Source organism: Chroicocephalus ridibundus, chromosome 9, assembly GCF_963924245.1.
Source record: "Chroicocephalus ridibundus chromosome 9, bChrRid1.1, whole genome shotgun sequence".
Classification (NCBI taxonomy): domain Eukaryota; kingdom Metazoa; phylum Chordata; class Aves; order Charadriiformes; family Laridae; genus Chroicocephalus; species Chroicocephalus ridibundus.
The window spans coordinates 8561052-8589002 of record NC_086292.1 but is presented as its reverse complement, the minus strand read 5'-3'; the positions used below and the strand labels follow the sequence as shown (position 1 = coordinate 8589002).

The 27951-nt window shown below is 43.0% G+C and overlaps 1 protein-coding gene across 3 annotated transcripts in view; it reads right to left on the bottom strand.

The window, feature by feature from the left end:
* AFF2 (ALF transcription elongation factor 2) overlaps nt 1-27951 on the bottom strand; it is a 416447-nt gene that overhangs the window by 341072 nt on the left and 47424 nt on the right. For 2 of the 3 annotated variants that reach the window (XM_063345680.1, XM_063345681.1), the window contains exon 1: nt 5717-5897. The exons of the other annotated variant lie outside the window; for it this stretch is intronic. In XM_063345680.1, coding sequence (XP_063201750.1) covers nt 5717-5763 — 47 coding nt within the window. In that variant the 5' untranslated portion in view covers nt 5764-5897. Of the gene's footprint in view, nt 1-5716; nt 5898-27951 lie in introns of those variants that run through there. 3 annotated transcript variants of the gene reach the window in all.

Below are 27951 nucleotides of genomic sequence, written 5' to 3'. Positions count from 1 at the left end.
AACATTTATCAAGCATCCGGGAGCCCAATCTTTCAAGTCCCCTACACAAAGAAATTCCATTATCTCAAACTAAAGGCACAAGGGAAATATAGGATGAGGTCTACCTGTTTACATGCTTATTCCACATATTTCATGGGTTCAGTGTATAAAATGTTTCCTACAATTCTTCTAATTTATTTTTTTAAAGTGAAATTTAATATTTGCATTCTTTCCAGCTGCTGAAGTATTTGTGCAATCATGTAGAACTGCTGGTAGATTTCAGGCAAATGGATGCGTATTACACAGTCAAAAATAACATCAGTTTCCATTACCAAACACATGGAGAACTGGGGTTTAGTCATTAGTAAAACACATTTTGGGAGTGATCAAGAACCCATTTCAGTAACACCTGAAATCAGCTTTGTTTCAATAGGACTACTAGTGTGCCTAAAACTTCATAGCTGCCTATCGACCCTGCTATATTAAGGCCCACAAGTTTTTTCTAAGTCTTAGAACCAACTTTGTCCCATCTCGCATGATGGTAATTTTGCTTAACTCCGACAAAAACAGAATTTGGGCCTCAGACCACAAAAAAAGCACCACAACACCCCTTCCATGACATTGGAGCATACTGTCTCAGTCCTAAGAAGCTCAAAAAGACCAGCAGTGTCCACCCATTTCTTCAGAGATCATTCAGTATATTTATTTAACTTAATGCTTTAGCGAATGTCACGGTTTCCCCTTAAATTATTTAGTTAAATTCCAGGTTGCAGTGACAGTCTTGTCAGACAGACAAAAGGAATAATTCTGCTTGACTGAAGGACCTGCATCATAACAACATCTTTTACTCAAAAAGAAAATCCCAAACAATATAATTGGCATTCACATACAAAGCGCTTAAATGCTCTGAAGTTCTGCCTGGCTTCAGAACAGCTGAACAGTATCTGAAGTATCTACTCTCCATCCCAATTTGTATATTTTAAAAGTCATTAAATTCTTGAATGAATCATTAGGAAAACAATTCAAATGCTGTTAAACTGATTGTAATTTTGCCTCGTAGGATAGATGTGAGCTTAATGTTTGCAAACGGCCAAATTCTTTTAAGATTTACACTCCATGGAGTTCAATATCAACCAGGGAAGAATTACTAAATCAGGATGTACATCGAGTACAGGTTTTGGCCCAAGACTATTTTTGGTCTTTCTCAGCTGCTTGTTTTGACAGCATCTAATCCCCCTCACCCACCCACCAGCAGCCACACAATCTATCCATTTACACTTTCAAAGCAAATTGAAAATGAAACGTTTTCAAATAATTACTCGGGGACGTCTGTAATCCAAACCCAAAAAGTAACTGCAATTCAACTGTAATATTTCTCAAGGAGAAGAAAGGGAGGGGGAGAAAAATCTTACAGAAATCCATTCAGAATGTGCTGTCTTCTATACTAATACTCTCACCATCACCCCCAGAAAAAAATTATTGGGGGGGGGGGGGAATCAATCTACTTCCCAAAGAGCCTGTTTAATCTACTTCACACATTCCCATCAGAAGCACAACACTGTTTCCACGTTTCATTTAGCGAGCTATTACAGACCCCAGTGAAAGAATAGGAACCGAGAAGGTCTTCTGCAGAGGCACCAGGCAAAGAGGGAAGGGGGAAGGTGGGTGAAGGAGGGGAAATACCCAGGGCTGGAACTGAAACAGTTCACCTTTGTCTGGAGAGCCGGATCACCCCCTCCAGGTTGAGGACTATGTCAAAAGTACACGCTGCTGTGGCGTGCAGGATGGTTTTGCATTCATACAGGAGAGGAACCTGGCCCACAGATGGCCTGTTCTCAGCTTTGTCAGCCACAAACAGACCTTTGAACTTTCTATTTATATAACAGTTTAGTGAGTTTAAGCCTCTTCCTGTATAACTGGCAGTTTGCTGGTTTTGCTGTAATTAGGCTACTTGTGATACATAATATAAAAAAGAAAAAACCCAAGAGGCTTGTTTCTCTGCAGTGAGAAGTCTTCCTCATCGCAACCACGCAGCTACGACGATACTCTTAGCTGCTGATCTTATTTCCCTTTGCCAGGTTTTATTTTATACACCTCAATATGCATTTTCCCGCTAAGTATTTTCTCAACTTCCCCTTTTTTTTTAAAGATTGGAGGACTTAAAAATTATTAATACCAATGACAATAAATATAACATAAACCATGAATCTCTCTGCCTTTGTTTGTGTTAGCGAGGAGCTATATATTCTGGGGTGGTTGGGTTTTTGTTGGGTTTTTGTTGTTTCCCAGCTGCTGATTAATGGCACCACCTTACTCCATAAGCAGGTTCAAATCTAGCCACACGGTCCCAGGACACTTCAAGATTTCATTTACTTGGTTACCACAGACAAGCGTGGAAAGTGATTTAAAAGATGAAATTTGATTTTTAACAGCAAGTGGTCCCCTTGGTGCACACAGGCATTCAAGCTTTTCATTATATCCATCTCCCTTCCTTTCTCCCTCATAGACTGGCTCATATTAAATGCAAGCCCAGGTGAATGTTTCTCATTCATCCAGGAATCATAGCAGACTTTAGCTTTGGCCCTTTCACATTAGTCAGACTTTAGATTCATTTAAATTGTTGTGGTTGGTGGGGTTTTTTTTCAGCTTTTCAAGTTTGGCAGAACCTCTACTGGGATATTTGTGGGCTAATTTTACACATTTTACCCCCAAAAACCCTACACCAACCCTCGGCTACCCTCCCAACCGCATTCTTGATGAAGGTTCAATGAAATACCTCATTCTTACACTACTGTGATCTCTCCTAACATGGGAAACTGAAGGGCTGATTCTGCAGTTTGCATCAAGACAAAGCTCCCACTAATCATCTGGAAAATGCCAGGTGAGAATTTAAGAACACATGTAGTGGCAGCACACGCTGTAACTCTGACAGTTCTTGACAAAATATGTTCCAAGAAGTGACACAAAGAGGTACCTCCATTGGAGGAGAAGGCGGGGGGGGAGAATTAACTGTATTTTTCCCATCAGCCCAAAACTTTTGGGGAGTCATTTCCTGATATAATGACAACGCATAGAAAGTGTTAGCTTTACACCTTTTCACTGAATTAAAAAAAAAAAAAAAAATCTCTGCTCGAGCTGTTTGGTTTTTTTACATATACATTTCTCAGGCTAACTATGTTTCTGTTGTACTTTGCATACGGATAATACATACAAACACCCACACACACGCTGTAGGCCTGAGCTTGCCTTCTTGGCGATTGCAGCACAGATTAGCAGAAGTTTTGGGTTTGCAAGGAATGCAGAAGCGGGTCTCTAATTGCCTTATAAATGCTTGTGAAACACGTTTTACAAAGGCCAGCTTACAGACAGGAGGAGAGAGGACAGTTTCAAAATAAGAAGCAGCAATTCACACATCATGTTATATATACTTATTTGTAAATATTATGAAGTAACAATGCCATATTGGATACACAGACAAAAATTAATAAATCTTGCTGGGTGAGCATACATATTCCTGCGTGCGCGGAGATGATGCATGTATGACATATTACATATATACATGTATATATTTTATGCATAGATGAGCTAAATTCAACTCTCTTTAAGCAACACAGCTACTTGTCAGAGAGAAATCTTTACATGCACAATAAAATACATGCAATGTTTGTGTATACATGTAGATTATGTACCTACATATTATATACATGTGCATGTCCACAGACTTATTGGATTATTAAAAGCTAAATCCAACTTGATCTCTGCAGTAAGTAATTGTGTGCGAACGCCTGTGCCATGCAGAGAGTTTGTGTAGATATCAAACACTTTGAAACAGTCAAAGTAAAAACGTTCTTTCCTCATGGACCCTAAAAACACTAAGCCAAATAAATTTCACTGTATGAAAGCAAACAAATGGAATTTCTAGAACGAGGGGCAATATGTTCATGTTTTACGGAAAAACAGAGGCACAAGAGTTCCCTTCTTTCTGATGCACATCTCTAAATCCACATAAAACCATAGTCAAATGAAAGTAAGTTATTAAGCAAACATTAAAACTCAATACCTATAATGTGCTTAGTATTTGAACTACACCCACATATTGGGCTGTAACAGCTTCTATTAAATTAATGATGTTACCCACACTATAAATTAGGCAAATTGTATGCAAATATTATTTGAGTAGTAATATGGTGGTTATCAGTTGTCTGCAAAATAAATTAGTGTAGCAGAGTAAAGATAGTGTGGTAGAAGCATAATATTTAATTGAGCACTAATTTTATTGTGATTATTACTTTTAAATAACAACAGCATGGTTATTAAAAGATGTAATACGATGGTTTATGCAGAGCTGATAAAACATGCACATGATCCAAAATGCCTGCTTACAGATTAATATTGATATAGTGTAATTTACGGTTCCAAGGATTTACTCCAAACTGCTGTAAAATAGAACGTGACAGGTATTTGGTTCTGATTATCTCGGATTTGCAACTATAGCTGTTAGACTGTTTGGCAAAATGATAGTTATTAACTAAATATATTATCTTTTTCCTAGACATACCTTTATATTATCAACAAAGTAAAGTAAACCCTCTGCAAAACACGAGGTCCAAATGCACATGCATACACACATATAATCTGTGTGACATTTAGAGATTAGTATCGCAAAATACAATATTTTAGCCTCTCTCTTTCTTGGCAAACTGCACTCCAGCCCGAAAGCGTTTAACAAAGCAGTAACCAACCACCGAATTTCACCGTGCATAGTTAAAGAATTATAACTAGATTTGCTAAATTGAAAAGTAAAGAAAGAGCCAATAAAAACAGGCAAAGCATAAACATAATCTCATTAACCAGCCGGGGAAGTGACTAAATACCTACCCAAATACTAACTTTCCCACCTACTTGTCACCCATCGAAAATTCCTTAACATTCACTTTGGTAACAAGTTTACAATACACTTAAAGAGATGCACCGACCCTTCCAAGGTGTGCTGAGCGATATAAACCTAAAATTCCACCCTTAAAAAAAATACAAATAAAACAGAAGTAAGAGGCAGAGGGGGGCGGGGGTGGGGGAGACCTGTTATAATATCACGGGGACCGATCTTCCCACTTCCAAAACTAACTTCAATTACGCTTCACCCAGACTAGGAAACCAGAAAAAAAAAAACAGCAACAGAAGCCCCCAGGCTGAGCAGGGGCTGCGGCTGAACTGTGCCACACAGCAAAACTCCAGCCGCGTTTCTCCCCCCGTGAAAGGGACATTGTCACTGACAGCAGTAAACACCAGCAAAGCCGCGATCCCGGGCCAAGCATCGCCCCGCCGGCACCGCGTCCTCGCTCGGGGCTGCTGCTGCTGTCGCGGTTTCAGCCGGCACCCCGGCACGTTTCAGCGCTCCCCCTTGCTCCTCTCCACCACCCGCCCCCCAACCCCGGCTCCGGCCAACTTCGCCCCCCGCAGCCGGCGAGCTGCTCCCCGCCAGCCCCAGCCCCAGCCGGCGGCGGAGCGCGGCCGGCCCCGGCGCGGTTCCCCGCGGGCGCAGCGCGGACCCGCTCCCCGGCGGGCACCGGGCGCTTCGCCCCGCAACAAAGGCTACGGCACCGGGGGAGCGAGCGGGGAGGAGAGGAAGGAGGCAGCTGTGAGAAGGATGGAGAGACAGAGGGGGGAGGAAAAAAAAAAAAAAAGAAAGCAAAAACCAAAACAAAACCAAAAAAAAAAAACACCCAAAAAAACCTACCACTGCTGCTCTAAGTCCCAGTCCCTGAAAAAGTCGAATAGGTCCATAACGATCTGGTGGGGAGACTCAGAGAAGTGGTGCCCCCTCCCCGCCCCGCGCCGAGCCGCGGAGAGCCGAGCCGAGCCGGCGCGGCTAGGGCTGCCCGGCCGGCATGGGCAGCGGCGCGGCGGGGAGCGGCGGCCGCCGCGGGGCCGCCCGGAGCCGCCCGGGGCTCGCCGAGCGCCGCCGCCGCCGCCCGCTCCGGCCGCCGCCAGCAGCGCGGCGCGGCGCGGCTGGCTGCCTGGCTGGGAGAGGCAGGCACGGCGGCGGCGGCGGCCCTGGCGCAGGCACACACACACACACCACACACACACACACACACACACACACACACAGAGACAGACTCGCACACCGCGAGGGGAGGAGCCGGGGCGGCCCGAAGCCGCGGCATGGAGCCGGCGCGGCAGCACCGCCGGGATCTGGCGGAGCCTCGCAGCCCCCCGCCCGGGGAAGTTTTGCAGCAAAGGAGAAACAGCGGGGATGGGGATGGCGGGGGCGCGGGGGGGCAACGGGGCTTCCCGCCTCGGGATAATCTGAGAGCATCCTGGCTGGGCTGGGAGAGGGGGAGAAAGAAGAGGGGGTAGGGGAGAGGAAAAAAAGAATTTAAAAAAAAAAAGAAAAATCAAATAGGCACCTATAATTTAATTGCCAAAGCCAACTCCTGTGAGCGAACCGACCTGCCTCCCGCTGGCACGAGAGGTGGCGCGGGCATGGCAGGGACAACGCTCAGGGTCAGCCGTACCGGGAGCTGCAGGATGGCAGGGGAGGGGGCAGAAGGAAGCGCAGGCCCGGGCAGCCCGGGGGGGGGCTGAGAAAGACGGGCCCCCCCCAGCGCTCCTGGGCTTTGGCTGCTGCTGAGCAGCCCCACGGGATGGCCGCCCTGGCCATCCTGCCCCTGCGGGCATCTGGCAGGACCGGGACATCCCGCAGCCACCCACCCGGGGAGAGCCCGAGCAGGGTCCCAGACGGAGGAGGAAGGGGCCCACTGCACCCTCCATCCCTTTACATCAAATTAATTTCTGTCCAGGTTCACGCACCCTGCCCTCATGCTTTTGTATGCAACTGCCTTCTAAACAGTAACTAATATCTTATGATTTTCCACATCCATTTCATAAATGTAAAATTCCAAATACATATACCCACTAAGCAAATGAGCGCGTACATTGGTATTGTAAAGACAAAACCAAAGCTATGTTCATTTTTACACGACCAGTCACAGCCTGAACTTCCCTGCGTGCCAGCAAGTCTCAGGGACTTGGTGTTGGCAAAGTTTGAAATGCCCCTTGCTTTGGTGGGCTCCCACGCCCACAGCCATGCCCCAGCCCCAGGAGGCTCACGCAGCTGGTCACGGTAGCCAGCTCTGCCACCACAGAGCCCAGGCTCTACCGAACCCTTAACAGAAGCATCTTTATGGGCTTCCTCAGAATTAAGGGACAAATCCAAGGTTATAAAGTGGATCGGTGGCAGAGCAGTTAATATAATACATAAGTTTTGCCTTCCTAAGAAGTACACAGTTGTTTTATAAGCGCTATTGGGTTAAAAATATTGCTGAGGAACAGCTGTGTAACCGTTATCAGTGGAAGTCAAATGTGACAGACTTCATCACCTTAGCTTGGGCTTTGCTGCAAGATGCACATTTGCATCGTGTGTCGTGTGGGGCCCTGAAAGGGCGGGAGCTTGGGCAAGGCTGCGCCGCTGACAGTCTGCACTCGCACCCAGCAAACCCCAAAGCACTGCTCCTCTCCCCGCTGCGGGCAGGCAGGTGCACGCAGCATTTCCTTTCTCGCATCTCTGTTTTCTCCACAAACAGACTCAAACGCGCTGCTCTGGGCCTCGAGCTTTAAAACAACATGAGTCAGGCCCCTCTCTCTTCTCTTTCTTATTTTAGCATCATCATTGGTTTTAGAAGCCCCATTCAAAATCATAATTTGTGGCCAATACTTTGAACCAGCGTGGGAGGTGGGGGTCACATTTTCAGTACTTTTCTCCAGAAACAGGTACAGAGATTTTTTTTTTTTTAAAAATATTACTATTAATAAAAGTAAACCCCTATTCTGTCACCTAATCACTTACATTCAATAACCCACCTACTTTTGGTATCTTGAGCTTGAAGCATTAAACTCAACTAAAGAACTTACTAAAAGCATTCTACACTGGGACTTGCAGGAGTTGCGGTTCTGCTCCCCCTGTTTTCGGAGAGGGATCTGGTGGGTGCCAGCCGGCTGCCCCCGCACCCAGAGGCTCTGCAGCAGCAGTTGCACTTACCCATCAGAAAGAAAAAAAACCGCACTTCCCAGGTATTAGTGCCTTCACTTTCTTAAAGTAAACCCTTTTCAACTCTTCAGAAACTAGCAAAAGCCGCACAATATAGTTCCTGAAAAGCCTTTTGGAGCTCATTCTAGCAAAGATAAGGGGTGGGAGATCCTGCTCGAGCAAGCAAACCTGCTGTCCCCATGAAGTGCAACAGTAGAGATAATTCCTCTCCTCAGAAGTTACAGTTTTGGCACCTGGAGCTCCCCAAACACCCCGCGCTCTTGGCTGCGTGAGGAAGTTTGTTCACGAACCAGCTTTTTGCAGTAAGGTTTCAAACCGCCCAGCCAAGGCTCTGCTGGCGCCCAGCACTGGACATGCCGCCTGCTGCCACCCCTCTCCCCAGGGACACAGCACACTGCCGGCCAGCGGCCACTCTTGGCCCCGCACCACCTCAACTCACACCAGCCACAGCAAGAGCTGGCCAAGCTCGCCGCCAGCTCACTGCCACCGTGGACCACGGGAGCAAAGGGTGGCAGGGAGCATGCCGGGGCGGTACGTGGTCCCATGGTGCGAGGCTGCTGGGAGCAAGAAGCCGCTGCAAACTGCCCACTCGGGGGCAAGTGCAAGCATGAGGCTGTCCCAGCTCTGGCTTCGATCAGCGAAGGGTTCATTTATCCAGGAACAGAAAGTTCAACTGCCCTCGGCCTGACCTCTTTTGCAGTTGCAGTGGAAAATACAACTGCAGTTCCCAGCACCTGCAACAGCTCAGGACAGGGACAATAAGATCAGCGAGGTCTCCCGGGCCTGTTCGCCACCACCCGGCCTCGCTACAACGGGGAACGCTGGCTCAGCATGGGTCAGGGTCTGGTTTTGCCAATGAGGCTGCAGGCTATGAGTCCTGCTGCCATTTCACTCGCCCCTGCCCTGCCCCAGCCAGCCCTTCCCCTGCCCATCTTGCTCTACAAGCCGGCTTTCCAGCAAGATGCTCCTAGTGGGTGGCTTTAGCGGTTGTCCCCGTTTAGGGTTAGAAGAGGAGGCGGCCTGTCGGAGCACCCCTCTGATGAAGGCACAAATGCTTGGCCCCCTTGGGCAGCTGCTGCTGTTGTGGCCGAGACTGAGCGGCCGTGGGTGGAAGGACAAGTCTGAGAGTACCGTACAACCAACGGAGTGGCTGAGGTTGCACCAAAATGGCTAGACTTCCCACCTGCTCCTTCAGGTTCAGCAGCAAACAGCGGGATGCAGAGTTAGAAGCAGGGAAGGGGCATTCCAGCTTGATCCCTTGTCTTTCAAACCTACGTACATCCCATGCTAACCTCCTTACCCAAAGGCCCTGCACACACAGGATGCATACACAAAGGGAGGTACAAAGGCAATGAGGAAGACACGGAGAAGGAGTAACGAGGGCCCGTTTTGTGCTCTGCTCCAAAGGCGGGGCTCAGCAGCTGGGCTGCAGCCACCACAAGTCACCCTGTGGTCCCTGTTTCTGAAGGAGAAGTGGCAGGACTGTGGCCATGGTGGGTCGGGCAAGAGAGACTGAGGCCAGTGGTCCACAGCCGCAGAGGCAAAAGGTAACTGAACTGCAACCCTTGTGAGACGGCATGGAAACCTTTTCTGCCGAGAATACTCCATTTGATCCAAAGAAAACCCTATTTTTCCACAAAACAGCAAGAATGAAATCACAGTTTTCTATCCAGAAAATGTTAATGGAAAATTTGTGCCCAGCTATGCTGTTGAATACAGATTGGAGATATTTGGATTTCTGTGGAAAGGAAGGTCAAGTCATTTTCACAGTGTGAAAAATGAAGCTAACAGAGTTCATATTTCTCTGTGAAGCAATGATTGATTTTTCTTTCTGTGTCTCATTCATACTGCACTAAACATGTATAGAGAACAAACTTATAACACCTTAGATAAAGCACACAGATTACATTAATACATTGAAAATTAAGTTAACATTAGCATCTGTTTGAAGGAAGCACAAGAACGTTTAGCCCAACTCGGTGAGAACAGAGGTGCATAAATCTTATGTCTCCTAAAGCTGCTATATCAGAAAAAAAATCACAATTGAGATGTGCATATATAAAGTAGGAACCCTTCATATGCTGCCTCTATGGCTAAATTCCCCGTTTCGAAGTACCTAAGAATTTTAGTTACCGAAAGTATATTGTTACTCAGTTTCAAGTGCATATGTATAGGTAATCTTTATTTTCCTGCCACCTTAATTGTAATTATCATCTCCGTGCTGCCTGAGTGATTTATTTATTAATAAGAGCTATTCTCTTATTAGCGCTGTTACTGCAATTTTATGAAACAAGAATAATTTAATGCAATAACAACTTCTGAAAATATATTGATAAAGTTTTCTTACTGTGAGAAGGGGGAATGCTGAATAATCCTTCAGTAAGTGTTTCTAGATTACTTTAGGAAACACGGTGTTTTGGTATTTTTATTATATTAGAGTTCACAATGGCAAGCTCTTATGTATCATATATTAAGACGTGTCCACAGCTAGCTGCAAGGACACCCTGAGTTTCATCGCGCTTTGCTCATATTAGGTGCGCAGTGGATGTTACAATGTCCCACAGCAGTCGGATGCGGATTGGTCATGGGGGATTTCAGCTCCCTCTTTTGGTACCTCTCCGTATGTTGGCCACACGTCAGCAAAGGCCTCAGGACTTTCTCACCACCTGGTGAAAGTCCTCCTTAATACACGTTGCAAACTAATGCTGTCAAGAGATGCATGGCAGATAACCCAGCAATCGTGTCAGAAGTGTTGTGGTGCTTAGACTGTGACCCTGTGTGACCCTACCTGACCGAGGCACAGCAGCACCATGATGTTTTGCCACCGTCAGCAAAAAAATTAAGGGGAACAAAGGCAATAACAATGAGATTCCAATGTATTACTGTAATGCTGCACATTAGCCAGGCGACTCTTAAAACACTGTCAAAATAGTCTAAGCTTTCAAAACTAGGCAAGGTGGACACCATATTCAAAAGCCATGAGAAAGTCACTCTTCAGAAACAAGTAACCAAAAAGATCTATGGGAAAACAGTTGCAAATCAATTGCGAAAACTGAACTCTCCAAACTAGGAATTTGGAGAGCACCAGTGATCAAAAGTACAAAGGCTCCCTGAAAAAAAAACCCCAACAATTAAAAACTATTCAACTTTCAAATAGACGCTTCGTTAATTAATGAGGATCATGCCAATCTGACCCTTCTCTCCCATCTGCCCTTTCTTTTTTTCTTGTTTTTAACTTTATGACCAATACTTTGCTTTGCAGGTTTTAAAGCAGCTGGCTATCTTCCTCTAAGATTTAAGGAACAGCACTTATTTCATGCTTACCAACTGGTTGTAAACGTGGGCCGAAGAGAGCAGCTAAGGAGGAGGCCATCTGTTGCCATCCCTTCCTTTAACCAAACCAATTGCTTACAGCCTTAGCATGGTTCTTACCCTCTCCCAGCCTGGCACGCAGAAGCAATCCCTGTAGTAGCTTCTTAACCGATTGCACGACCATATGTTCCTTATGAGTGGTACCAAAGCTAACGCACAGCACAAAACAAAGCTACCCTACCAACTTTGAAACACAAACACAGCCAGAAAATTGAAGTAAAGAAAGCATGGTAAAAAGGCTTTTCACATCAAGTTTCCTTCTTTCTGCCATGTTGCTTTCAAAAGACAGAAGCACTTTACAGCAACGATGTCTATATATAAGCTGAAGTACTGTCTTGTCTTCAGTAATTTTTATGATGATATTCTCTAATGCACTTTGCAGAAATGTAAGACTAGGCAAAGCTTCCTTTTTATGAAGGAAACAAAAAGAATAGCATACGGCAGATAGCATGAGCACAGAGGTGGAATATCAGACAAGAAAAGCTGATCTCTTGTTCCCTTTCTCTTCCCCCCCCTTTCTTCTGTTATTCTGATAAGATCACTCTGTTACGTTCATCACCTTCAACCTCATTTGTCTGCTCACCCTGTGTTGGGAAAATAGACTTTCCTGTCTTCTACTAACGTTAGAGCACAGTATCTCTAACAAGTAAGTTGCGAGCAGATCCTGTAGCCATTCGGGATTAACAATAAGGAAGCAACATAATCCAAGCAACAGCCCGAGTATTTGTCTAGATTTCCAATACCAAACAAAGGAATTTGATGGTAAATACAAAGCATTAAAAAATGCAAACAACACCCATGCATATGAAATATTCCATGCATACAATGAAGAGGTCAGGCGAAATTGAAATTCATTTAAGGAGAGACTTTCCCCCCCAAGAGGAGGTTGAAAAATACTGACAAAATGTTTGTTTTCCAGTAAAAAGCATTAACAAATTATGTCAACTTAATTGCAGGATCATTGTGTTTTCACAAATGCACACCCAGCTGAAGGTATCTGAAGGTTTTGTTCACCAATTTGATCAATTTCACAGGATTTTGGGCACATTTTACTCACGTATGGGGAGGCCAATAGACTTGAGTCTGGACTCCTTCCTGGCTGCGTTGTGAGAAAACCAGAAGTGTCTGCTTTCCACGGGCAGACACAGCCAGTCATCCAGACGCTTTGGCCATTAAGAGATGGATCCTATAAACTTATTACATACTAGTTTGCTATGATGTAACAAATGTTATGGTGCAGAAGTACCTTTAGAGTACCCGCCCACGTAGCCATTCTTTGGCAAGCACAGACCACTGCATGAAAAGTCTGGGTGTTCACACCCCCCCGCAGCTGTTTACAAGAAACAAAAGCCAGTTCTGACTTGAGAAAACGATATTCAGGCCCACCTACAAGACAATGATAGAGAAGTCTCTCCAATCGAACTCCATCCGAGCCCTGGAAGACCTGGTGAAACTGGTACTCCCTACAGAAATAGTGTTAGGATCCGAGCATCCAAGATGGTCTGTCAAAGGCCTTTGAGGGGTCTTGGAAAGGTTCTGCTGAGAACAGTGCAAGACTATTGCAGCAATTTCTTTTCATTCAAGAGATGAATGTCTGGCATATTTATTTCATAAAGTGAGAACCAGTATCCCAAACAAATAGCTAGAACGAGCATTATTCAGCCTTTTTCCTGGCAACCAGCTTAAACGACCGTGTCTTGCTTTTCTGGGAAACCTGCCAGGTGAGCTTTGAAAGGATTGTAGTGCTGACGGCAAAGTCTAGAGGGTTCGCTCCGTGCGCTAACCAGAGGTCTGGTAAAATACTCAGGAGGAGGAGGCAGAGGCCTTCATCCTACACAAGTGACGAGGGTCGGAGCGTAATGGCATTGCTGGGGGAAAACCGAGAGGGCTGTTAAGCTCACTGGGGCATAGACTGTCTTTTACCATGTGTTTGTACAGCTCTAGCACTGAGGCGTCCCAGAGTAAAGACTCTAAAATTGTTTAAATGACTTACAATCTTAAAATCTATTTCCAAAAGTGAGCGGAATAACTTCCATTACTCCCATCATTGGGCCTGGGGTGAAATCCTGCTCCCGCTTTCTTTCTTCCCTTATCCCTGATGAAAAAATGTCGCCTTGTCACTTATCTGGTTCACTCGTGACTCTACTGTTTACAGTGACTGTGCCTCATGAAGTCATCTCCACAGCTAGAAGAGGCGGGTGGCCCCAAATGACGTTATACTATTTTATGATGTCAACACATTTACCAAAAATGAAGTTTTGAGGAAAAAAGTGAATAACTGAAGAGAATTCTTAAATCAGAATTAATCCAAGCTACATAATGAAGAGCTGCCAAGTGAAAAATTTGCTACCGTGACTTACATATTGAACTGATTTAAATGACCTAATTTATGAAAATGCATTTTAGAATGCCTTTCTGTCATTGTGGAAAACTAGTCCTATAAGAGTCAGTAATCATCATCCTTGTGATAGTATTAATGTGAATTTTCCTATTATATAGTATAGATTATTAGCTCTTTCATCCCTAAGGAAAACACTGATATTGACAAAGGGAGAATTTCACTTCGAGCGAAAAAGCCACACTCGGCAAGGAGTTTAAAAGCAGAATGGTATTTATGTAAATATAATGAGAAGATTATAGCTGATCTCCTTGACGTTATTCTTCCATAAAATGACGGAAACATTAGAAAATTATCTGGACTATGCTAAAATAATTAAATATTGAAAGGAAACCTTATAGCCAGCTACACTGCGGGGACACTTGAAAAGCCTTTTGTCCACTCTGTTGGGAACAGAAACCTCTTTGTATATCACAGGTGACTAAAACCAAACAGCGCTTGTTACAGATAACACCGCAAACCTCCATTAGGAGCTGCTTGACAGAAGAGTTGACCTAAGCAATCACGGACCCCTTCTGTTGCTTGTTCACTCTGTTTTAATTTTAAAGAGCCAAAAATAAATATTGAGGCCAACAATGCATCTCTTTAATGCAACTGAAATACGGTATTCTCATGAATACGATTGTTTAACATTTTTTTAGAGGTAGAAGTACAGTATTACACCACTAAACCCAGCTACAAAAGCAAGTCACCGTGTCCATGGTCATACTTGCAAATTAATTTTAGGCACCTGCTAGACATCATGAAAAAAAAAAAAGTAGTCAATCAAGAGCAGAACAGCCAACTGCAGCCTAAGGATATTGAAAATATAGAACAATATCTATCACCCCAATTGCAACCTTAAAACTGCATGACAGATCAGTTGTTGGAAGAAAAAAAGCCAACCACAGATCAATGTAATCAAGTGACTGATTACTTGACTGAGAAAAAAATTAGTATCCTATGCATAGAGAGATTTCTTTTTGGATTACATTGACAAATGCTTCCTGATCTTTCTAAGACCTGCACGCATTTACTGATGGTTCATTCAACAGGCCTGAGAAGAGGCAGAGATTTTCTTAAGTAGGTGCTTGAAATCACATTGGCTTTTTTAGAGAAAAATCAAAACTGTTCCTTTAGTCCTGGTTTGTGCTTTTAAGAATGTAATTTCAAGCATAAACATTTTTAAAATCAGGGCAGGAGCCATCGGGAAGGCTGTACACAAAAGACATGATACAGTAAGCAGGGGCAAGTAAATATACAATTTAAAGCATGCCGAGGTCAGGACAGCTGCTGTAGTTTTCTGCACGTTATTTAAAAAACAGTATTTATTTTAGATATTGTTTCTGATACTTTGCACCTATCCTGCTTTCTATCATAACAAAGCCATGAAGTAGCCACGAGCTACTAAGTACTACTGCCATTATGCAACATGAGAGAGTAAACTTAGTGGTCTGCTCAGGCCTTCAATTTCTGAAATCCAGTTTTATCACATACATTCCCTGACGACTGGGTTCCATTTTCCTCAGTCAAAATACAGAACTATTTGAATGCGTGGTAGAATTAGTTATGTTAACCTGTACTTTAAGAGCAGTCACAGTATTAAATGATAGATACCCATTAGAAGGAACAAGTTTGAGTCATTGAATCCTTTATACAATATTTTTGTAAAAATTTAAACATCATTTTGAGAAGTAGGAAACGTACCAGTCCAGTGATATCTGTCACTACTCATTTTTCATATACTCAACGTGATTATTCATTACTCAAAAATGACATAGTTAAATGCTAAGTCTTGCTAAAATATTGATCATAATATGTAGGGGCATATAATTTATCTGAATCAAGTGAAATATGTTTTTCTCAGCAAGATGATGAAAGCTTGTCTCATTATAGCATTATTTCTACTGAAGTTTCCACCATTAGTTAGTTTAATGACTCTGTGAACATTTTAATTGAGAAGATCCCTACGTAAGTTGCTCATTCAAGACACATGGATGGGTTTAGATTCGGGAATGAGAGAAACGTGCAGTTGCCTGTGCTCAGCCCGAGAGCGCGGGCAGAAGGCAGAGGACCAGATACAACAAAATAACCAGACCAGGAGGGGCAGAAGGAACTGAAGGGGAAAAGGCAAGGCATTACAAGCTAGGAGAGATGAAAGGACACAACTTGCTAGTGAGAATACTTGGACTGGCAATGTGGTGTATGACCATCTGTTAGCTTAAATCATTCTTACCACCCAAAAAATCCACTGAGGCCAGTGGAAAACTACACTAACCTTTGAGAATCAAGCCTGATAAGAAAAGGTAAACATTGCTATTACGAGCCTTGGTTTCACTCTGAGTATCTACTTTATAAAGGAGAACAAATAAACCACCAATCTTGCATCATCCCCTACCTGCACACAATGAGTCACATACATTCAAAGGAAAAATAGCAGTAAACCAGTATTTAATATCAGCCATGCGTAGATGGTCAGCAGATCTGTTCAAGTGGTGCTCTGCTGTCCTCCCTGAGGATGCAAGCAGGGTCTCTAGCAGCTCTTCCATGAGGTCTTGTATTGCTGTCAGTAGCATGACACCAAAGTGCCGATGCCAGAATATTTTGTGGCGGATCCTGTCCTTGTTACTGATAAATTAAGGAAGGTGTTGTTACAGGAGACTATGCTCCCTCTGTATCAGTGGCACAGAAGCGGGGTCATTCCCACCTGTATACGCACTTCTCTGAAAACAGAATAATCTACGGGGAAAATGGACACAATTAATGTTCTTGTTTAATCAGAAAAATATACTGGGCATATGTACAGAGACATTTTTATTTCTGCTTCCAAGCTACTGAAACAGAAGCCAAGAAGAGCTTGAGTGATTTGCGTGAAGTCACGTATCTCTGCCTATTTTAGTCTGGATGTCATATCATAAGACTAAACTGTTAGTTCACAGTTGCTGCTGACATCAGGAAAAAACACAGGACTTATGCTTTGAACACACGCAAGTTACTTCAGAACGTGCAAAACATGGAAGCTGGGGATCTTGGAGTGCAGTCTACCTTCTTCGGTCATTTACTTGCCTTAATTGAAAGATCTTTAACTTGGTACCATATCTTTTTGTAGCTATCTGCAATATCCAGTTAAGAGTCCTTGATCCTGGCCACGTTCTCAGAGAGCTGTAATTATTGAGCACCAGAACTAGTGCCTTTTGTAGCAACTGACCCAGGGCACAGACAGCTGATTGAAAGCAAGTGAGTTACTGAAGCATGACCAGTTACAGTCACGCACACGCAAAAAAGACCAAAAATGAGGTACTTGGAAACAACATAACTGGGTCAACAACTCAAACATCTCGCATATAATTTTGTGCTATATGCACTGCAGATTACATTCTCCTTCTGAGGGCTCTTACGGGACAGCCTCAGATATTATGTGCGGAAGTTACTAGTCCAGGGCCAAATATACATTTGCTTTCAGCAAATGGTTACCCAGAGAAATGCAATGGGACTCACTGAGCGGGCCGGCAAGATTTGGCACCGTGGAAGCATTGCTGCCACAGTGCATCCCTCATTTATGAACAGAAATAGCAGGGAAAAGCATAGCAGTTCAAAAATGTCATTTCTATTAGAAAAAAATGAAAGAGGATAAACGTCTGAATATTTCTCAGAATGCCATTTCATTAGATGCATCCAGACCTAGAAAGCTTAAGCCTAGAAAAGGAAAAAAAAAAAAATTAAACATGATAGGATTCATTCTCAACAATCTCACATTTTACATAAAGAAAATGAAGTGTTTGACATAAACACTTCACAAGCAAGATGATTTACATTATTTTCACTTTGTTTCTGATTATTGTAAATAAAAAATATAAAACCCTGCATTCATTTCTTACTTGTTCTCTAGCACCTTTACTGAACCTTTCTATGAAATCATACACATGCAAGATCAAAACAGAGAGATGGGAAGTAGAATGTGCTTCATTATGGCAAGTACAGCTCATATCCTCCTCCACAACACAATTTATTAGTGTCTAATAGAATTGTAATGTTTCTCATTCTACATTTTTACAGCTGCATCAAAATATTAAAGTGTGAATTGCAATTAAACTCACACAGTGCTCTTAGCATAATTTCCCCTGTATTAATACTTAGCAAACCAAGTTATTGGTGTAATATTACTCTTGATACTGGTTGTCATAAAGGGATAAAGCCTCCAAATAGTAATAAAGTATATTTTACTGTAGAGAGAGCGGCAGTACAAAAAAACATTATGCTACTGGAGTTGTTAATTTCTGTGGAAGGGGGTGGGGAGAGAAAGGCTTTTGACTCCTTAAATTATAGTTTGCAGGTTAGTACACCAACTCACTTAATCTCTCTAAACAGGTAATTTACTCGCTTTGTGAAAGCACCCATGTGCAAGGAAATGCTAGAGCACTCCAGGGATGATTCCAAGATTGATTGCTTGGCTCTAGTCACCGATAACAGTATGTATTCTGCCAAGCTCTATTTTACATGTGTCTAAGATCTTTAAAGATTTTAGAGCGAAAAAAATTGAGGAGCAATATTTGTTTCAGATAACCTCAATTTATGAGTGTGTGGTCTGCTTGACTGAAGAATTTTGAAACAAGAGGGGCTAAGCTACTACTTGTAAATGGCAATAGGTACATTAACTAGGAAGAGAGCAATTGCAGGTGTGATGCGCTTATGTTATCCATTAGGAAGTTCGGGAGTTACATTTTGTATTTTCCAGCTGCTCCTTAGACTTGCAGTTGGCTGTAGCTTTTTGTGGTTTACAGTTCAGAATTGAGCTCTGCAAGAACACGCTCATGGAAGAAATGGAGAGCTTTAGTGTCTGCTTATGGAGGGAAAAAACAACAAAGCAGCTGAATTAAATGCCATTAAGCGGACATGACTTTGGTAGGATTGCCTGGGCTGGATAGTTTTATAAAAGCATCTGGAAGTAGAACTTAACGTCAGGGTTTAAGTTGTTGCTGCTTCTTTTAAGAACTCACCAGGTAAAGCAAACTATTTCATACTCCAAGTGCTGACCCACAGTGTAACCAGAGCGGACCTGCAGTATGGGTCAACATGTTTGATCACATTTTGCCTGGCTACTCGAGGGCTGGAAGCAATGAAGCCTTGGCCGTGCAGGCTGCAACCAAAAGCCCAGCGAGCTTGTACAGTCTGCCCTGTAAATCACATCATGAAAACAAAAGACCATTTTATTAAGTTAACAATAAAATCCTGGTCTCAGGGTGATGCTGGAAGAGGTTTTGAAAAAGATTATCTTGACTTATTTCAGAGGTTTTGCTAACATCCAGTATGTGTTATTGATATAGGACCCTTTTAGCTGTTGCCCTGTGATTTGCAAAGTCCTTTCTGTCAGTGGGGATCTCTCTCCCTTCCAGATGAGAAGTCCCTTTGCACCAGGACTAAAGACTGCTGGGCGCGTAGTGGGTGGTAAATCTGTGAATGGACACCCGAATTCTGGTCCACGCACAGTACCACGCACCATGGAGCAAAATATAAATAAAGCAAACCTTCCAAAGCTGCTGCAAGCTCCAGTCCCACCTGCCATTGATGTCAGATTGTTTCTAACAGCGTAGGCTTCTGCCTGTGACAATTACTGATGATAGAAGCTGTGATCTGGGTAGGCTGAACATGAGGAGTCTGTATCACAGCCCGCAGAATTAGCACTGTTTGTAGTGTCTGGGATTTGCTGTGTCATTCATGAACTGCCAAGATAACTGCATCATTGCAATGTGTCACACATTTCATATTTTTCCTCCCCTTTCCTTCTCCCTCCCTTGTATTTTATCTCCCAGAAGTTTAATCTCTCCTGCCTAAGCCACCAGCTACCAGAATAGAGAAAAGTACGTGAATATGATGAAAAGGCCATTAATTGTCACTAGCCTGACCTCCCATCACAGGCTGCCTCCCTCCTCACTCGTCACGGGGAGGTTAATCTCCTGGTGGTGTGCTGCTGTGCCCACTACAGTAATTGCTCCTGAGCAACAGCAATGGTGACGTTACTTTTGCTCATGAGGCTATGAGAACTTGGTGAGCTGAAGGCTACAAAAGCAGTATGGTGACAGCCTAAAAAAAAAACCACCAAAAAAAAAACCCCAGTTAATTGTTCGAGGGTCTAACCCAAAGCCTATTTAAATTCAGTAGAAGTTTCACATGTGGCCCCTAATATCTTAAGCACATCTTAGAAAGACCTTGAGCACCCAGACCATGGCAAGTTTTACTCATCTAAGTCTGGCTGAAAGCAAAATTCTCCATTCCTTCCTCTATTCCTCATGGCACATTTCCTAACCGTATAATTTACAGGAAAATGATCAAAATATCATTAAGAAATGTCAGTACTCTCAGTCAACCTCCTTTCAGAAATACAAGCAGTGTGTGGCAGGCATAATAAAGTCGTGATTAGGAGTGTCCTTTAAATCACAGGAAAGGGAGGCAGAGTAGATGTGCCCTATTCCATCTCTGAACAGGCTCTTTGCGTGACTGTGAGCAAGTACATAACTAGCAAATGCCCAGGCATAACTCAATTCTTTAATGCCTGTAAAGATATTAGTACTTCTGCACTACCCAGCAAGAGCAATATCATCATCATTTTCTCCCTGCACATCGGAAGTCACTGCCAAGCCAACCCAGAGAAGCGCTCTGCAGAAGCCGCTTCACTGCTCAGCCTGGCTTTGGGGCCAAGAAGGGGCAGAGCAGCAGCGTGAGAACGGAGGCTGATGTGATCCTTGACATGAACAATGGACACAGTTAGCCCAGAGTCAGATTTGGGTTTACCCTGGGAAATGAGGAATGGTGAGGAAGGGGCAAAGACCTAGAAGAAAGGCACCAGAGCAAAAGTCATAAAACGGAAGAAATGAGTTCTGCACGAGCACCACCAGCTCTCTTCAATCTCCTCCCAGCCGTGTTTCTGCTAGCAAGCCCATGCACACAAACCAAGGCAGACACGTATGTGAGAAGTGATCCGTTTGTCCTATGATAACGTTACTCTAATTAGCCATATATTCTTGGCAGCTAGGACTACATCTGAAAAGAAAAACGCATTCCTCATTGCTTGCTCTTTTCCTACAAAGAAATAACAACATGGCCTCTGTTGTTGCGCTCAATAAATGAATTTGGATAACACCAGGAGTTTTGTGAAACAGTGTTTAATAAGGAGTCCAAAAGTAGCTGAGAAAAAAAATGAAATGGTAAGATAATCAAGCACATCTCTGTACGTAGCACTCCATTTGTGTGTTGACTGCTTCACATTTTGAAGGAAAAAGCCCGTGAGACAACAGAAAAGGGTGAGCCCTCATGGGGCATTATTCCAGGAAGTTATTGCTGGCTCACTTCCACAAGGGACACTCCCAGGATGGATAGTTCTATTCTAGAGGAAAAAAAAAAAAAAAAAAAAAGTATCTCATTTTGGATTCCTCTTGCCTTTTTAGAAACAATAGCTCACCTGTTATATTTGGCAGACTCTGCCAAATCCACTTCCCTGGGTAGACACCCCCTTTATTGTAAGGGACTTATTCTTAGATCCAGGTAAAATGTTATGCAGCCCATCTAGACATGAATTAAAGGAAAATGTGTGCATGAAGTACTGAATATATATAGCACCTGTCAGAGATGCTGTGGAGCTGGAGATCTTAACTGTAGTCCCAGCCTAGGACTAGTGGATGGGCAGATGTAGAAGATTCAGTTTAGCTTGTGGCAACACCACCACATATATGCAGATATCATTAGCAAGTCAGTCACAAAACAGGTACCCAGGAGCGTTTTGGACAAGAAAGCTCCTGATCTTCAGACACTGTAAAAGAGTGGGATCAATCCTATCAAATGGTTCTCGGTGAGCCTGTTTCTTTCTCAAAACAGCCCTGCAAAACCTAAATCCACCTACGTCTAGGTTGCCAGATTTGAAGCAGATACCAGATGGTTTTATTTCCTAAGTTTGGACATAGCAAACAAACAGAAAAAAAAAATCCAAACAACCCCAAAACCGCAAGATAATACACATGGGAGCTGTGAGCTTTTCTTAAAGCTGAAATGCTGCTTTCATGAAAGAAAATATTGCTGTTCGCCCACTCTGGCTGTAAATATAATCAGTGCCAAAAAGTACATTGGCTTTCCTAGCCCCATTTGTCCAGCTCAGTCATAAAACGGTAAAGAAGCCAAAGCCTAGATGCCAGCTAAAACTGTGGTAAAGCCAAAGGTGAAGACTAGATTGTACTGTTCTACCTGGTGGGAAGAGCACACAAAGGCACCCAAAAAGGATTTGATGTATAGACAAGGTGACAGTATTTCTGAAATAAAAGATTGGAATACTTTTGTAGTGACTTTTTAAGGGTCGTAAAAAAGACAAAATACCCATTTACGAAAGATGTGTGCTGGTGGTGTTATTGCCAGCTTGCGAGGCAATAGCTACACTTGCATATTACGTATAGTGTAGGTTTATTTCCAGACACTCAGTGTTCTGGAGACATTTATCATACGCCGCCAAACAACTAACGTTAACATCCACTTTGAGCAAAGGAACAGCTTTAAATGTCTGCGCCGATCCAACTTTCTCTCTCTTCACTCCTCTGTTCAGCCGACAGAACACTTGTTCCGCTGGGCTGTTTATTCCTGGCAAACACAGAACAAATTCTTCTCAGCCTTGGAAAAAGAGCAGCTTGTAGTTATTAAAACAGAAAGAGAAGCAAAAGAAGAAAACTGGGTCACTGAGGTGTCAGAAAAAGAAATTACTGGGATGTCATGAGAGAGAAGGAAAAAAAAAAAAAAAGACAAATCAAGATTGTCCCAAGTTTTGTTATAGAAGACAACCAGGAAGGATCTTCAAAAGAAGGTAGGGATTACATTACAGCTCTATACCGTGACTTCTCCGAGCTGCCAAAGGGCTGGCAAATCCAATAGCTCATGACCAGAAATAAAGAGCAATTATAGCTGGGCAGTGGAAAATTGATACCTCTAAACGTATAAACTCTTATGCTGATGCCTCCCAGCAAAGAGCAGAAGCTGGACTGGTGGGTTTCCAATGTCAACTTATATCCTCTGTTTAATTCTGCTTTTATTTAATGCCTCTGTCCTTTATGTGGCATTAACTTTAATGTAATATTGGAGGCTTTGTTTTTTAATAGCATCATAAGTGTAAATGTAATAGTTATATTATAATAATAATAAATCAAGAATGTACTAGAGTCACTGCAATAACTAATAATAATGTTAAGACAGTCTATGATGCATCTAAAGTTCAGTACCTTAGAGAGTTAATTAAGTCCTAAGTTAATTGGCAGTGATCTTATTTCTAGACAGGAAATGTAGCCGATTATCTTGTTTATGCTTAAACAAGTAACTGAGGTCATAACAAGACTTTTTAGGGTATTATTGATTGATTTGCAGTTTCTTAATTAATTTTGTTTGACCTTTCAAGTATCTTACTTCTTGACTTAATTCTTTGCTTCTAGGGAGATGAAGCTCCTGACATGACTGCTGGCAATGTAAAGTCACAGCCACCGTTTTCGCTGTATGGAATGTGTAGTTTTCATAACTCCCCTGTAGTTTTAAGATGCTGTACTACTACAGATAAAGCTTTTGTGGCAAAGTGCGAATTAGCGTACTGTTTTCAGAACATCATGCCTACCTTTACTGTCATAAGGTACGCAGTAGCATCAGAGTTGCCAAATTGCATTTAATCATTCAGACAAGCCCTGCTATGTCATTTCATATGTTCCTATTGTTAATTGTACAGACGTTACCATTTTATTGCTTCAGGAAATTATTGCCTTTAAAAATAGTTAATGGATAAAGATACAAAAACCAAACCCAAGTAATGTTTTCCAGATTAGGATTATGGGGAAGAAAACCAACCCTTTGCAAGGCAACTTCGTTCCATTACAGCCTACTCAGCATCTTGAACCTTTTTTAATTGCAAGTGTCTTCTCCCCATATAGCCTTATGCAGAACCATCCAATAGTACCTCAGTTATCGCACAGACTGAAACTGAGCATAGTGTTAAAATTCAGCTCATGGGAAAGAATGAGCCAAAAAGGACCTTTAGCTCACAGCATCTCCAGTGAATAAATTCTTTAGCTGCACAGTCACATAGCACTGGATAAAATTAACAACTCATTTACCTTGCCTTCTGCCATTTTAGACCAGAATACAGGTACAGAGTAGTAAAAAGTCTGGGGTGATGATGCGTGACAGCACATGGGTGTGCATCTGACCAGGAAAGGCAGAGCGGGGTGAACTGCCCTCCCCGGCGCTGCTGATGCGCCTCCTGCCAGCGGAGCCCCGAGGGATACGTCATACGAACAGGAGATTCTGTCCCCTGTAGACGGGTTTGGGTAAGCTAGATGGCCTCCCTGTAAGAAGGCAGATTAACCCAAGGATAATTAAAGGCCAACAAATGATACACAGGAAATTCGTTTCTGACAGTCTCAGAATCAGAGGGATCAAATCAGTTCCAGGAGGAGAACGAAGAGCTTGAACTGAGAAAAAGTAAAAAGACTTTTTTAAAAACATAAGTGCAAATTGAAATGACAGTGTTTTATAAAAGGCCAAAGAAGTGCAGGTATGGCCATATTTTAAACCACCACCACCCAGGCAGCAAGTGGTATAAAAATGAAACCACTTTTCTGCTCTAGATACAGAGCAGTCCCAGAATGGTATAAATACTGTCCTTCTTTACCCCTCTACCCCCACTTCAGGTTCAGTACTTCTTTTCCCTCATTAAGAAAAAAAAAAAAAACAAACCAAACCCAATTTGGAAATTAATTGACAAACCCAGGATTTTTTCTTCCCTTGTGTTAATGGGCCTGTTCTCACTTACAAAATATTGTGGCAATTTAGAAATTATTCCTTATATTGATGCAAAACTCTTCCACTTGATGATGTTTTATTCCAGTGCTGGAGTTCCTTCAAGTCCCACTTCAGTATCCCTTGAGTACCACTACTTCACGCTATTCTGATTTTGGGCCATGTGATTCATAGCAAAGCATTAATTTTCAGTTTTATCAGATATTCAGTGTTGAACACTGTACCAAGCACTCTGTCCTGTCCCCCTTTGTAGCTAGCTCAGTATTTCCCCAGCATCACCAGTCTCTCCAATAATGGAAGGCAGAAGTTATGCTTTGGATAAACACTTTCCTTATAAGAATTATACGGGCTGATTTACTACACTTGTCCCCTCCTACAGAGTCAACACTGATTTCCTAGATCAAACTGCTCCCAAAACTTAGCATTTTGGAGGCAGCCACCCCAACACCAAGGGAGGACATTTATTCACATACACTGAAGTTTAGTCCAGGGCCTCACTTGCATTGTAAGTGGTTTCGTCTCCTGAGACTCACAGGACCAGTTCTAGTTTGAAACGTGCGTTTTGCCAGTATCTTATCTGGCAAGCAAGTCCATACATTCAGGGAACTAAATCAAGATACGATGGCCCTAGTAGTGTTGTGGGAGGTTTGAGGAATAAACATGAGAATTTTATACAGAAAAGCTTATTTTTTTTTGTCCTGCATTCTATCATTTTCCCCGCTCTTATGCTGTACCTTTCACAATGGTGTCCTTGAAGCTCGAGAATCTGCTAGGAGCACTTATTCTTCCTTTCCCACACTTGGAACCTAATTTTTAAAGTACTCAGGGTGAATATTTATTTCACTGGAAAATGAGAGTGCTTCTTTGCTTGTTTTCAGATCTTGTGGTACAAACACCTTCCACTAGCAATCTGCTCCCTACCCACCTGAGGCAGAGGAAACCCTCTACATCCAAACATCAAGCCTACGCCTCTCCCCACACCCACTTCACCAGGAATTCTGCTTTTTCTATAGTTCAAAGCAAATTAAGCAAGTTAAAAGCCAATGTTTTGGGGTGGCCCTATCTGTAACTTCATTTTGTGCTGTCTGAGACAGCTCAACCTCCATTTTCTAAGCTGGAAAATATAATCTTATAAAACTCTCACGGTTTAAAAACTAAAATGACTCAGAACAATCTACAGTTTTAAGAATAAAATATACTTTAGAAAAAGTAATAACAGTAATATCTTCTTCATGCTAGATAAGACCTAGGACACACCGATAATGAGTGGCTATCAAGATTTTATTTTCATATTTATCAATATAAAAATTCAATATATAAGATATTTAACTCCTTCTAAGCAGACTGAAATGAGTCCTTAAGTAGAGCGAGTAGAGAAAAAGCCTTCTCAATTTTATCCCCAGGCATAAGGCCTGACCTCATGTGTACAGGTGCCATGTAACACACGGCAAAGCCGAGGAGCCCGGGCTGGCATGGGGAAGCCAGATCCCAGCCACATGTGAGGGGACTCAGAGCTCATTAAGGTTCATTGGCTGTGAAAAGCAACTCACCAGCACAGCTGCATGATAGTGGTGTTGTCACTGGTGGAACTGGGAGCAGGTTTTGGCCCAGGGACTCCGCACTCCTTGGGATCATGCTTAATTTAGGTTACTGTTGCTCCCCACGCACCATTTTAAGGTTATTTGGCTAGTTTTATTCTTCAAGGCAGGGGGCTCGCACAAGGTGCCACTGCTGGGGAACAAACTAAAGCGGTATGAAGACAGACATGTAGCGCTGAGAAACTCTTCTGGGCACCTTCTCTCTCCATGTCAGGTCAGCACCCACACTACCCCTTTTGAGACAGCCTGAGCAAGACAATACAACAGACAATTTTGCTTTTATTATCCTGCCCTGAATCTGATGGTCTACTTCAAAATGTGTCTTTAAGTTATGAAACTGTTATGCCATTCATTTTTTTTCCTGGTTGATGCTCTGCGGAGAGAATACTGCCAGTAGCATTTCTGTAGAGTAAACATCTCTCTTTTTGCCTAGTCAACGTATTCTCAATTAAAAAAAATATATTAATAGCCACAATCCTCGGCTGTGCTCATTTACATAGAAAGAGTGCCAAACGGTACAGAGCCTTCTGTGCCGCCTTTTCTGAACAGATATAAAATGCCTGGAGAGCACTGTAAAGATCTGGTTGTTTCCTCTACCATAGCAAATGCACCAATGCTAACCATTTCCAGTACATTTTGGGTTGCTCCTGTTTCTTAATCGCAAGTGGAACTTTAAATAAAACAAATTAAAATTCCGGTGGGGTACAAAACTCTTAACAAAACTAATACCCTGCTCACAAATGCCATGCGATTTATGAGTAGTGTCCTCTGGGTAATAACACCACCGAAACGCAGAGGTACAGATGCACAAGAAGTTAAAGCAAATCAGCCTAAAATCAATTCTGTTGTCAACCATGTGGTATTTAATAACTGGTCATTGCTCTTTGTATAAACATGGGGAGGAAAAGCAGGATTATCAGGGTCATCTGACTTCATCAGCATAAAAACACATGGGTAAACTCCCCATCAAGTACGAGCAGTCCCCAGCAATTGTCATTTTACGACCTGTGGCAGCAATCTCATTTGATGATCTCATTTCAGAGGGGCAAAAGCAGCACACAACCATTCTACCAAAAATAAATATTACCTGAAACACAAGATGTGCAGAAGACTCATCAGCTGCACGCAATGGTCTTGTTGATCAACTTTGGACAAGGTTACAAGTACCAAAACCCCACGCAGCTGTACCGGGGCACACAAGCTTCAGTGCACCCTGTGCGCCCAGGCCGGGGCGTCTGTGTTGGCAGCTCAGGTCAAGACAGCTCTTTTGAAGCGCCTCTGGATCAAACTGGGCCACATCTCAGCATAGTTTCCACCAAAAGGAAGCCTGTTTGCCTACTCCAGGCTGGCTCCACAGTGCAAGCCAGGACACGAAGCCTGGCCGGGCTAGAGCCGATCTGAAACCCGCATGCCCAAAGTCCAGAGGACGCAGACAGCAGGCCCTCAGCACCAGCTGTTTGCTCAGCCTTTGCTGCAATAGCTATAAAGCTTCACGCGTATTGTACGTGGGCAGAGAATTCAGCGTGCGCATACAAGTATCCTTCTCTATGCAAAGAAGTATTTCTGGGGTTTAGGCTGGGGGTTGGAGTCTTTTAGTGACTTAACTTCTTTATAATTAGAGAGGTCTTTTCACTGCAGCGTTAGCTTTCCAGCCATTGCCTCATAGCCCGTTTCCCTCTCTCCAGCCGTGATTTAGCCAATTCTTCTCTCCCATCCCTCTCTTGGTTATGGTTTGATGTGAGTTTTCTTTAATTTCAGCAGCT